The following is a 13098-nucleotide window of genomic DNA, read 5'->3' as shown; positions in this document are numbered from 1 at the left end:
GCTGGGCTGCACAGCACTAACCCTGGCCTCTCCCCGTTCCATCAGATCACAGGCCTCTGTCCCCCTCCTAGGACAAGCCAAATGTGGAAGGGGTGATGGCCTGGTACACATGTGGCATCCTATTAGGTTGTCATAACCACACGAGGTTGGGGAAATAATGGAAACAGTGAGAGACTTTATTTTGGGGGGCTCCAAAATCACTGCAGATGGTGACTGCAGCCATGAAATTAAAAGACACTTGCTCTTTGGAAGAAAAGCTATGACCAACCTAGATAGCATATTAAAAAGTAGAGACACTACTTTGCCAACAAAGGTCCGTCTAGTCAAAGCAGTGGTTTTTCCAGTAGTCATGTTTGGATGTGAGTTGGACTATAAAGAAAGCTGAGCACCGAAGAATTGATGCTTTTGAACTGTGAGTGTTGGAGAAGACTCTTGAGAGTCCCTTGGACTGCAAGGAGATCCAACCAGTCCATCCTAAAGGAGATCAATCAGTCTTGGGTGTTCATTGAAAGGACTGATGCTGAAGCTGAAACTCAAATCCTTTGGCCACCTGATACAAAGAGCTGACTTGTTTGAAAAGACCCTGATGCTGAGAAAGATTGAGGGCAGGAGGAGAAGGGGATGACGGAGGATGAGATGGTTGGATGGCATCACCAGTTCGATGGACATGAGTTTGAGTAAGCTCCAGGAGTTGGTGATGGACAGAGAGGCCTGGCGTGCTGCAGTGCATGGGATCGCAGAGTCAGATACGACTGAGCGACTGAACTGAACTGAACTGAACTGAACCACACGAGGAAGAAGTTATGGTTCCCCAGAGGGCTCCAGCGGGCAGCCCATAGTGTGACTGAGGCCCAGGAAGCTCCAGAGGATGGGAAGCCATGCACGCTCGGTGGCTGGGCGCTGATGTGGAGGAAGGCACTGAGCTCCTGACGTCATAATTGCTTGGTTCTCTTGCACTGAAACATCCCGCAAAGGACAGTAATTATCAAGTCCTGCCTGACGTGACATTTTCTCCGACACATGAGAAGACACTCCCGAATTTCTTCTCCTTCCTCCTGCCTCTCTCCATCCCTCTTCCCACTCTGCTCCTAGTTCACATTCAGCCCACCCTACTTCCCTCATTGTGCCCTTTCCTCTCCTCATCTGATCCTGTAACGCCCCCTTCTCTGGCCAGAAGTAGATGTGGAGCTGGGGGCAGCCAGAGACAAGCATTTGTCAGATGTTTGCAGGGCAGGGCCCGGAGCAGCTCGAATGTGTGTTAATGTCAGGAACTGAGCTGAGGCCCATGGCCCTTTGCTGAAATCCATGAGGGGTAAGAAGGGGCTGGCTGTCCCCACTCCTGAGGTTCCCTTTCCCCTGCACTCTGCTGGGGATCAGATTTCCTGTATGGCAGCCAAGTTCAGTGAAAAACACTGGACTTGGACATACACACCCAGATAGATTTGTTTTAAAATCACTAGCTATTCACTTTTTTAAAAATTAAGGGACTTCCCTGGTGCTCTAGTGGCTAAGACTCTGAGCTCCCAATGCAGGGGGCCTGTGTTCAGCCCCCGGTCAGAGAGTTAGATCACACGTGCCAGAAACTAAAGATCACGTGTGCCGAAACTAAGACCTGCTGCAGACAAATAGATAAATATCTCCTTAAATTGATAACCTTTATTTTCTTAAAGTAGTTTTAGGCTTCTAACAAAATTGAAGGGACAATATAAAGAGTTCCCACACACTCCCTGCCCCTACACAGGCACAGACTCCCACTGTCAACATCCTCACCAGAGGGCATCTTTATTACTCTCAATGAACCTCCAATGATGCGTCATTATTCTCTCTTGGTGTTGTACACTTTATGGAAAGTGTTAGTCACTCAGTCCTGTCCAATTCTTTGCAACCTCATGGACTATAGCCAGCCAAGCTCCTCTCTATCCATGGGATTCTCTAGGCAAGAATACTAGAGTGAGTAGCCATTCCCTTCTCCAAGGGATCTTCCTAACCCAGGGATTCTTCACTATCTGAGCCACCCGGGAAGCCCCTGTATACCCCATGGGTTTGGACAAATGTATAATGGTATATATCCACCCCACCCCCATAGTGTCATACAGAGGAGATTCACTGCTCTGTAAACCTCTGAGCTCTCTTGAATCACCCCTTGCCCCTCTAACCCCTGGCAACCACTGATCTTTTTACTGCCTCCATAGTTTTGTCTTTTTCCAGAATGTCATATAGTTGAAATCATATAGGCTGTGGTCTTTTCCGATTGGCTTCTTTCACTTAGCCATATGCATTTAAGTCTCTTCCATGTCTTTTCATGGCTCGATAGCTCATTTCTCTTTAGCAACGAATAATATTCCATTGTCTGGATATACCATTGTTTATTTATCCACTCACCTATTGAAGGATATTTTGGTTAAGTCCAAATTTTGGCAATTATGAATAAAGCTGTGATAAACATCTGTGTGCAGGTTTTCATGTGGACATAAGTTTTCAACTTATTTGGGTAAATATCAAGGAGCAGTTTTGGAAGAAACTGACAAAGTGTCTTCCAAAGTGACTGTACCATTTTTCATCCCCACCAGCATTGAATATATCCTTGTTGCATATATGTTGCTGCTTATCCTTGTCAGCATTTGGTGTTGTCAGTTATTTGGATCTTGAACACCTTATAGGTGTATAATGGTATTTCACTGTGGTTTTAATTCACAAGTCTCTAATGGTCTAGAATGTGGAACATCTTTTCATAGAATGACTTGCCATCTGCATATCTTTTTTAGTGAGGTATCTGTTCAGGTCACTTGCTGGAATTTTGATTGGGATTGCATTGAGTTTACAGACCGAGTTAGTAACAATGGACATCTTGACAAAATGAGTCTTCCTATCTATGAACATGGACTGCCTTTCCAATTACTTAGTTTTTCTTTCGTTTCTTTCACCAGAATTTTGTAGTTGTCCTCATATAGACCTTATACAAACTTTTGCCAGATTTATACCTAAGTATTTCATTCTGGGGGTGCTAATTTAAATAATAATACCATAGTGCATGCTTAAGTTAATCAAAGGGAAGATCCTTCTGGGCGGGTCTGGCCTAATCAGTTAGATCAGAGACTCTCTTGCTGGCTTCAAAGCAGATGAAGCCTCCACGAGTTCCATAGTTGCAAGGAAATAAATTCTGCCACCTGGGCCTCAGATGAGATCCCAGCCCCCACCAAAACGTTGACCACGGCCTTGTGAGATCTTGAGCAGAGGACCCAGCTAAACCTTGGCCAGATTCCTGACTCGTGAAAACTGTGAGACAGCAGATCAGATACACCATGAGCAGCACTGATTTTGGGGAAGAGGGAAGTTGGGTGTGCAGGTGTGAGGTTTTCACATTTTTTGAATTTTTGCAATGAATATATATCAATTTTGTAATTAAAGGAAAATGTGAAAGGACTTTTCTGTTTATTTATTTGGCACTGGATCTTAGTTGCAACACTCAGTGTCTTTGTGGCATCATTCACGATCTCTCGTTGCAGCGCCCAGGTTCTCTAGCTGTGGCGCTCAGGCTCTGTAGTTGTGACTTAGCTGCTCCGAAGCATATGAGATCTTAGTTCCAAGACCAGGGATCAAACCTGCATTGCAAGGCGGATTCTTAACCACTGGACTACCAAGGAAGCCCTTCAGGAACTTGTTTTTAAAAGGATTTTCTTCTCCTTTTACACTCCTTTTAAAGAGCAAGTGCAAAAGCAGACGGCATCCCACCACCCTCCTGGTGACTGCTCTGCTCCACTCCACACAGCGAGGCCTGAAACCTGAGCGTTCCCCTTTGCCTGTGTTCAGTTCAGTTCAGTCGCTCAGTCGTGTCCAGCTCTTTTTGACTCCATGGACTGCAGCACTCCAGGCCTCCCTGTCCATCACCAACTCCCAGAGGTTGCTCAAACTCGTCCATCGAGTCAGTGATGCCATCCAACCATCTCATCCTCTGTCATCGCCTTCTCCTCCCACCTTCAATCTTTCCCAGCATCAGGGTCTCTTCCAATGAGTCAGCTCTTCACATCAGGTGGTGCCTGTGTTGTCACGGCGTTTTCCTTTCCCTAAGAAAGTCATTGCAGCCATGAAATTAAAAGATGCTTACTCCTTGGAAGAAAAGTTATGACCAACCTAGACAGCATATTCAAAAGCAGAGACATTACTTTGCCGACTAAGGCCCGTCTAGTCAAGGCTATGGTTTTTCCAGTAGTCATGTATGGATGTGAGAGTTGGACTGTGAAGAAGGCTGAGCACCGAAGAATTGATGCTTTTGAACTGTGGTGTTGGAGAAGACTCTTGAGAGTCCTTGGACTGCAAGGAGATCCAACCAGTCCATTCTGAAGGAGATCAGCCCTGGGATTTCTTTGGAAGGAATGATGCTGAAGCGGAAACTCCAGTACTTTGGCCACCTCATGCGAAGAGTTGACTCACTGGAAAAGACCCTGATGCTGGGAGGGATTGGGGGCAGGAGGAGAAGGGGACGACAGAGGATGAGATGGCCGGATGGCATCACTGACTCAATGGACGTGAGTCTGAGTGAACTCCGGGAGTTGGTGATGGAGAGGGAGGCCTGGCGTGCTGCGATTCATGGGGTTGCAAAGAGTTGGACATGACTGAGCGACTGAACTGAACTGAACTGAAGAAAGTCAAAGCAACCCTATGTCAGGCCCAGAGGGGGGTCATACTCCAGCCTCCAGGGCGGCTGCCTGCATCCTAGTTCTTGCATGTCTTTCTACACATCTGTGCGGTGCCCTGTCACATCCACAGCCTTCCCACCTGAAGCCTGAGCTGGATGAGTCACACTTGAACAGAGCTGGGGGGCAGGGTGTGCAGACACAAAGGGTCATGCCCACAGCCGGATTGGACCCAAGAAGTCAAACTCTCTTTCCGTGCTCCTTGCCTTCACATTTTCAGCATTTTATCATTCATAAAGGTTATTCACACCCATTATTTTATTTATTCCTGTGAGATCTTTCCTTAAAATACTTATTTGGGTGCACTGGGTCTTACTCGCAGCTCGCAAGATCTTTGCAGCACATGAGATTTAATTCCCTGACCAGGGATGGAACCTGGGCCCCTTGCATTGGGAGTTCAAACTCTTAGCCATTGAACTACCAGGGAAGTCCCGTTCGGTATGAGATCTTGTACTCAGAAAGGAAAGGTCACTACTTCCATCTTGCAGGTGGAAAAACTGAGCCATAAAAAAGAAAAAGGAAGCTCAGGAGCTGGGGCAAAAAAAAGTTTCCTGATGAATTCATTTTAAATCATTCTGTTTTCTACCCACTTCTCCATCCAATACACACTCCCACCAGGCTGACCTCCTGCACTCGACTTCCAGGCACAGTGTATTTAGACAGGAGGAGGAGGCCTGAGCCTTCTGGTCAATCAGCTCCTTGGCCCCAGGGGGCAGCTTGCAGGCTGATAGGTGCTCAGCAATAATGAAATGCAAATTTTCGGTGGAGTACAGAACTGAATTTTAATGAAAGGCATTATTAAATCAGCAACACACAAAGAAATCTTAACTGAAGAGAACTGATTATTCCATAAAAAAGAATAGATTGCAGCTTGCCTAGTCCATTGTCTAGACAAATCACTTAGATACACATGTGCTGGTTTTAATTAGCACCATGGAAATTAAGCGTTCTGTAGCCTGAAATGTTATTGTTCAACAAATAAAAAAATACATATTCAATAAAAAAATACAATTCAAACAATTACCCTCCATAATGCCTAAATAGATTCTGTGTGTTTTTCCCCTACCCTATTTAATTAAAAGCCCACATGAATCAAATTGCTTCTTCATCTTGTGTGTAATAGAAGGCTTTGTTCTCCCCCAGTCCCCTCCCCATTCCATGATATAATGAAATGTACAGTTCTAACAGAAGTCCTATGCAAGACTGAATAAAGACAGCAAGAAACTCCATTTTCAGCCAAAAAGTCCAGACTTTAGTCCCCCCTGGTTTAATCCTTCATGAATCTGAGCTCCTAGCTCAAATTTCTATGGATCAGTGACCTTCAATGAAAAGGCACAAATACATATATTTGTAAACCTATGGTATTCCAGTCTAAGCTCCCACGGAATCCAGACAGGGCCTAGGGGTCAGAGGATGAAGGGATGTGCCCAGAACCTTGGAGGAGCGGGGCGTCTAGGGAAGACTTGGCAGGTGTGAGGGCGGAAGATGACTTAGGCTGCTCCAGCTGCGATAACAAAATACTCCTGGTAGCTGCAAGTCCAAGATCAAAGTCTTCTGAGGTTCCTGGTGAGGCCACTTCTCCTGGATTGTGGATGGCCACCTTCCTACTGCGTCTTCACCTGGCCTTTCCTCTGTGAGTGTGTGCAGAGAGAGAGATCTCTGGCGGCTCTTTTTATAAGGACACCGATCCCACTAGGTGAGGGCCCCACGGGCTCTTTGTTTTGGTTCGCAAGCTTTCTCTAGTTGCAGCGTGTGGGCTTAGTTGCTCCTAGGCCTTACTTCCCCAATCAGGGATCAAACCAGCATTCCTTGCATTGGGAGTCAGGTTCTTAACCACTGGACCACCAGGGAAGTCCAAGGCTTCACTTCTTTTAACCCTAATTATCGTCTTAAAGTCCCAGTGTCCAAATACAGTCTCACTGGGCATTATGGCTTCAGCCCATGACTTTTGCCCTTGGCCATGATTAGGTCCATGCAGAGAAGGTAATGTGGGCCCAGGGGGAACACTGGATGAAAAGGAATTCCAGACCTGACCTCTGTGTGCTGCTCTGGCTAGGGGAGTGGAGATGGCCCTGGGAGGATGTGTGACGCTTGGTGGGATGAAGGGGGAGGGGCTTCTGGGGCTCAGGCAGGTCAGTCACCAAGGCTCCGAGGCTTCCAAGGGTCTGAGAAGGAATCTAGGAGTTTGAGGCATAGGGCAGGCAGGTTTGGAAGGGCCGGTGAGTGCCAGCCAGCTCCCCTTTCTCAGAGATGCTGGCTCCTCCCACTTTCCCTGTCTGCCTTCTGGCTCCAGCCTGTTCTCCTGTCTCCTGCAGGAGTCTTCCTCCCTGCTTTTCTTTGGTTACCACCCCTCCAACTTGTCTTGACCTGTGATTTACCGCTGTATCTCTTTTTTATTCTGTTGTCAGCGGGCCCCTGCTCTCCTCTGGGCTGTTTGGGGACATTTTCTCAGCTGTATTTTGCATCTGTCTCCTCCTCCTTTCCCACTTTCTGTCAGGACCAGCTTTCTTCCCTGTAGGGTCCTGAGATGTGCTGAATGGACCACATGCAGTCAGCCTCCGGTTACTCTTGAGAATTTAAGCCATACTTATTTTTACCATGTCTGATGCACTCTGACGTTTCCTCTTCCATACTATCTCAATAAAAATGATGGTCAGTACTCAATAAATTGATTGCACAACCAATCAACTGCCCGAGGTCTGAAAAACTGGCTTGCAGGACCCACTAGGTTCTGTGCAGTCTGTTTCTAGCTTCATCCGTCAGTTTCTTGGGGCTACCAGCCACGTGCCTTCCTCTGCACAGGCTTCTCTCCCCAGGGTGAGATAGGTCAACCAGGTGAGGTCCTCATACCTCAAGGCTCAGCGCCAGCACCTGCCCAGCCTCCAGCTCTGGTGAGACTTCAAGTTGTCTGTGGACTCCTGGGCTTCTGCCGCACCTTGGACCTCGTGACCATATCAGGGGGTGACCGGGGGGGGGCGACCTATTTGAGAAGTCCCCATCACACACCCCAAATGCACACCTTAGCCAAAAATTGCTGTGCTTCTAAGCAAATGCAGCCTCTTTGTCTTCCAACCTTTTCTCAGCCTTCCAAACCAGCAACCACCACTTGATGCCCCCTGCAGGTGAATTCAGGAACCACCACTCCTTTCACGTACCTTTGTTAAAGGGCTGCCTGCGTGCCTGCTCAGTCACTTGTCAGGTCGGACTCTGTGCAATCCCACGGACTGTAGCTCGCCAGGCTCCTCTGTCCATGGGATTTCCCAGTCAAGAATACTGGAGTGGGTTGCCATGCCCTTCTCCAGGGGATCTTCCCAACCCAGGGACCAAACCCATGTCTCCTGCCTTGCACTCAAATTCTTTACCCACTGAGCCACCTGGGAAGCCTGTGACGACTGCAAACTGATTATTAGTTATTAAAAATATATTCTCCACTGAAATATGAACCCTGCTTCCCACGAGGGTAGGGTGTGTGTTTTGTGTGTGTGTGTGTGTGTTTGCCATTAGAAGTTAATAAATATTTGAATAGCCCATTAAGCTAGGCTAAAATGCAATTTGAACTTGACCCTGGAGGTACTAGGGAGCAAGAAAAGACAACAGAGAAGGGAAATAACATGAGGAAGGCCTGGAGGGAGGTACAGGAGGTGTGTGCTGCACTATATCAGAGAGAAGAATCGGCGTGAGGTCAAATCCCAGCTCCCCCTGCAGCCGAGCAACCTGGACAGGGAAGCGAAGCCTGTGGGCTGGGGCAGCAGGCTCCCAGGGTTCCCACTGCACCTTCACCCCCTTCTGGCTGAGCACTTCAGGCAGGTTACGTGACATCCTGCATCCTCAGAGGGATGCTATGGGGATGCAAACGCTTGGCTCATGGTGCATTTATAATAACTGTTATTTTTATTCAACCTTTCTGAATCTCAGTTTCTTATTCTGTAGTAACACATCATAGGTTGATTTTAAATGGAAACAAAATAAAATCTGTAAAAAGAAGTTTCACCAAACTATCTTCATGTGATGTATTTTAACATATTCAGTTTTACATGATCTCATTAAAGAAAAAAAAAAAACAACCAGTAACTGTCAGTGACCCAGCCTACAGAATATATTTTTAATAGATTTTTAAAGAGCAGTTTTAGGTGCATAGCAAAAGTAAATACAAGACAGAGATTTCCCACATACTCCCTGCCCCCTCATTCCTTCAGCCTCTCCCACCAGACGTGCATCTGTTACAATCAATGATACAACACTGTCACGTCTTTATCATGCAAAGTCCATAGTTTACACTGATGTCCACTCTTGGTGTGGCACACTCCACAGTTTGAACAAACATAGGATGACATGTACCCAGTGCTAGAGTGTTATACAGAGTAGTTTCACTGCCCTAAAAATTCCGTGCTCTGCCCCCTCATCCCTCTCTTTACAATGTTTTTGTTAACACAGTCCCCGGTTCACAGGTGATGCTTGATAATTTGCAGGGTAGATGCTGCTGCCGCTGGAATGGTGCAGGCAGAGGCTGCAGGTCTGGAAGAGAGGGGAGAGTGTGGGACGTTTCGTGGGAGGGACACGCAGGCCTGGGCGACAGAGGATGGGGATGGGGAGGTGGGAGTCTGGGGGTTCAAGGCTCTGGAGGTGGTGGTGATGTTGGATTGCAGAGAAATGGAAAATGGTGGACAGCGAGGACTTCAAGGCAGACTTTCAGTCCGCTAAGGAGCTGTGTCAGTCAGCCAGGACAGCAGGAATCTCTGAGGAAGAGGCGCCCACCCTGGGTTCCATTCCCATTTCACTGTGTGACCTTCTCTCCTCCGCGGGGCTGGACTGGTTGTAGCCGTTATACAGGTCGAAAGTGACGCCCTAGGGGGAGCGAGGGAAGCATCCCGGGACCAGGCGGGACCGGCGGCCGGGACGCGCGGGCGGGCGTCTGAAGGGCTTTCTTGGACACGGTTCGCGGACCGAGCAACAGGCAGCTGTGTTCTCTCACTATCGATCTTCTGGATGCAGAGAGAGAGAAACTTTTCAGCCAGCGCCGGCCTGTCGCTTTCAAGCCGGAGGTCCCGGGCCCCGTGTGACCCGCGGCGCCAGGAAGGGAGGACAGGCGCGCGGCGGTGGCGGCGGGCGCTCAGCTGTGCCCGTCTGCCCAAGGGTTAACCCGTTCCCCTGCCGCTGCCGCGCGTGCCTTGCAGAATTTCACCAGAAGAGGGTACAGTCTGAAAAGCTCTTGACGTCAGGCTGGAATTCCTATTGTGTTTAGAAACGGCTTGGGCAAAGCAAGCCCAAGTTCTCTCTCCGCACACCTCGGCGGGCGGTGTGGGTCCGGCAGCGACGGGACCCGTCTCGCGCCGGCGGCGCACGCGGGGACCCGCGCGCCCGGGGACCCAGGACCCTGCCTGACGCCTACGAGGGGGGACCCCACTCCTGCAAGAGGCCGAGCCGAAACGGCGGATCGCCGCACCCGGGAGCCGGGGTGAGTGCTCGGGGCAAGGCAGGTGGCCGCGAGAACCGCACCCCCCCACACACACCGCCCTGCACCGCCGGCGCGCCCCCAGCGCCCGGATGCCCGCCGGGACCCCCGCCGCCGGGTGCATGCCTCCCCCGCGGCGCGCCCCAGCCCGCAGCCGCCGGTTGTGACCGCGCTTCCAGGCAGGCGGGCGCCGGCCAGGCTTCCCCTGGGTCCGCGCACCGGTGGGACCCGCCGACCCTGCGGCGGCTGCAGGGCGCGGAGCCGAGGCCGCGCGGGCACACGCCAGGAGAATGGACGGGACCGGGGAGCGCAGCCTCCCGGAGCCGGGTAGCCAGGACTCCCGGGCGGGCGACGACATCGAGATCGTGGTCAACGTGGGGGGCGTGCGGCAGGTGCTGTACGGAGACCTCCTGAGCCGGTACCCCGAGACCCGGCTGGCCGAGCTCATCCACTGCTTGGCCGGAGGCTATGACACCATCTTCTCCCTGTGCGACGACTACGACCCCGGGAAGCGCGAGTTCTACTTCGACAGGGACCCGGATGCCTTCAAGTGTGTCATTGAGGTCTACTACTTCGGGGAGGTGCACATGAAGAAGGGCATCTGTCCCATCTGCTTCAAGAACGAGATGGACTTCTGGAAGGTGGACCTCAAGTTCCTAGACGACTGCTGCAAGAGCCACCTGAGCGAGAAGCGTGAGGAGCTGGAGGAGATCGCCCGCCGCGTGCAGCTCATCCTGGACGACCTGGGCGTGGACACGGCCGAGGGCCGCTGGCGCCGCTGCCAGAAGTGCGTCTGGAAGTTCCTGGAGAAGCCCGAGTCCTCGTGTCCGGCGCGCGTGGTGGCCGTGCTGTCCTTCCTGCTCATCCTCGTCTCGTCGGTGGTCATGTGCATGGGCACCATACCAGAGCTGCAGGTCCTGGACGCCGAGGGCAACCGCGTGGAGCACCCGACGCTGGAGAACGTGGAGACGGCCTGCATCGGCTGGTTCACGCTGGAGTACCTGCTGCGCCTCTTCTCTTCGCCCAACAAGCTGCACTTCGCCCTGTCCTTCATGAACATTGTGGACGTGCTGGCCATCCTCCCGTTCTACGTGAGCCTCACGCTCACACACCTGGGCGCCCGCATGATGGAGCTGACCAACGTGCAGCAGGCGGTGCAGGCCCTACGGATCATGCGCATCGCCCGGATCTTCAAGCTGGCGCGCCACTCCTCCGGGCTGCAGACCCTCACCTACGCCCTCAAGCGCAGCTTCAAGGAACTGGGGCTGCTGCTCATGTACCTGGCCGTGGGCATCTTCGTCTTCTCTGCCCTGGGCTACACCATGGAGCAGAGCCACCCAGAGACCCTGTTTAAGAGCATCCCCCAGTCCTTCTGGTGGGCCATCATCACCATGACCACAGTGGGCTACGGTGACATCTACCCCAAGACCACCCTGGGCAAGCTCAATGCGGCCATCAGCTTCCTGTGTGGGGTCATTGCCATTGCCCTGCCCATTCATCCCATCATCAACAACTTTGTCAGATACTACAACAAGCAGCGAGTCCTGGAGACGGCGGCCAGGCACGAGCTGGAGCTGATGGAGCTCAACTCCGGCACTGCTGGTGAGGGCAAGGCAGGGGGCTCCCGCGGTGACCTGGACCACCTCCCACCGCCAGAGCCTGTGGGGAAGGAGGACCCGAGCTGGAGCAGCCGTCTGAAGCTGTCCCACAGTGACACCTTCATCCCCCTGCTGACCGAGGAAAAGCACCATAGGACCCGGCTCCAGAGCTGCAAGTGATGGGGGCCGACTCAGGCACAGACAGGCCGGCTGGTGGAGAGATGGATGGACCGGTGTGATGGGACTGTCCATGACTGCCCGGGAGGGGCCGTCATTTGTCCCCTCCCTACCCACTCCTGAACAGAACTCTGGAGGCCCTCTTGGGCACCTCTGATGAGTCTGGGGTAAGATTCCCTTTGTGTTGTCCAGGGGCAGGGGAGGGAGACGGACAGGTGTCCAGGAGTCCCTGACATTGTGGGGGTCATGGAGGCCATGGTCTGGTTGACGGCAGGAGCCCTCACCCGGTTCTGTATCTCCCTCAATAAAGCCTCCAGCTCTCTGCACCTGCCTATCTTCTAGGTTCTGTCTCACAGGCTGGCTGCTCCCCACTCCCCGACCCGGCACCCCCCCTTCAACTCCCAGATGTGGTTCAGCCCCACCCAGGAGGTAGGTGCGCAGCCCAGGGTGGCAAGGGACATTATTTTTAGTTAAGGGCTAATTAAAGAAGGGCTAATACTCAGGGTTCAGCCCAGGGAGCCTTGTCACATTCCAGGAGGCTCTGTGCCGTCTGTTCCCTTCTGAGGAAAAGCTTGCTCCCAGGAGAGGGAGAATCCACAGAACGGGAAACACCCAACAGCGGGGTTACTGTTTCTTTATCACCTGTGTGAGGCCCTTTCCACAACTTCTTTCCATTGCTTCCAGCAACACTGTTAGCTAGGTACTCCCACTTCACAGAAGGAGAAACTGAGTTCCAAGGGCACACAGAGCAAGAATTCAGTCCCAGGACTGCTGAACCCAAAGCATATGCATTCACCGTGATGTGAGGAGGTCTTGGGACAGGACAGCTGCAGCCTGGGAGGGCAGCTGAGCTTCCTCGGTGTGGCTGTATCTGTCCTCCAGCTCACCCTGTCTCCTGGAACCAGCACCTCTGAGGGATCAGCTGCAGGGACAAACGTGAACACGGCCCCTGCGGCCTGCTGCCAACCTGGTCTGAGAGCCCCCTGGGGAAACAGATACGGACAGACCTGGGTTTGAATTCCAGGGATTGAGGAGGAAATCTCTGAGATGCCTTCTAGTTTCAAATCTCTGAGCTGTCTTCTCAGAGAAATCTCTGAGCTGTTCTCTACCAGCCCTCCCCTATCACTCCCTTCCTTGGTGACCTTTGTCTGGCTGATAGCCTCTCTGATCCTCTTTC

General features: G+C 51.6%; 1 protein-coding gene across 1 annotated transcript; it reads left to right on the top strand.

Moving 5' to 3' along the window:
* KCNF1 (potassium voltage-gated channel modifier subfamily F member 1) lies at positions 8880-12249 on the top strand. Its single transcript, XM_005687000.3, has one exon. It carries the CDS (start codon positions 10437-10439, stop codon positions 11922-11924), a length of 1488 nt encoding a protein of 495 aa, XP_005687057.3. The 5' UTR covers positions 8880-10436; the 3' UTR covers positions 11925-12249.

This window comes from Capra hircus, chromosome 11 (assembly GCF_001704415.2).
Source record: "Capra hircus breed San Clemente chromosome 11, ASM170441v1, whole genome shotgun sequence".
Lineage (NCBI taxonomy): Eukaryota > Metazoa > Chordata > Mammalia > Artiodactyla > Bovidae > Capra > Capra hircus.
Note: the sequence above shows the minus strand (reverse complement) of the source record. Positions and strands in the feature narration are given on the sequence as shown.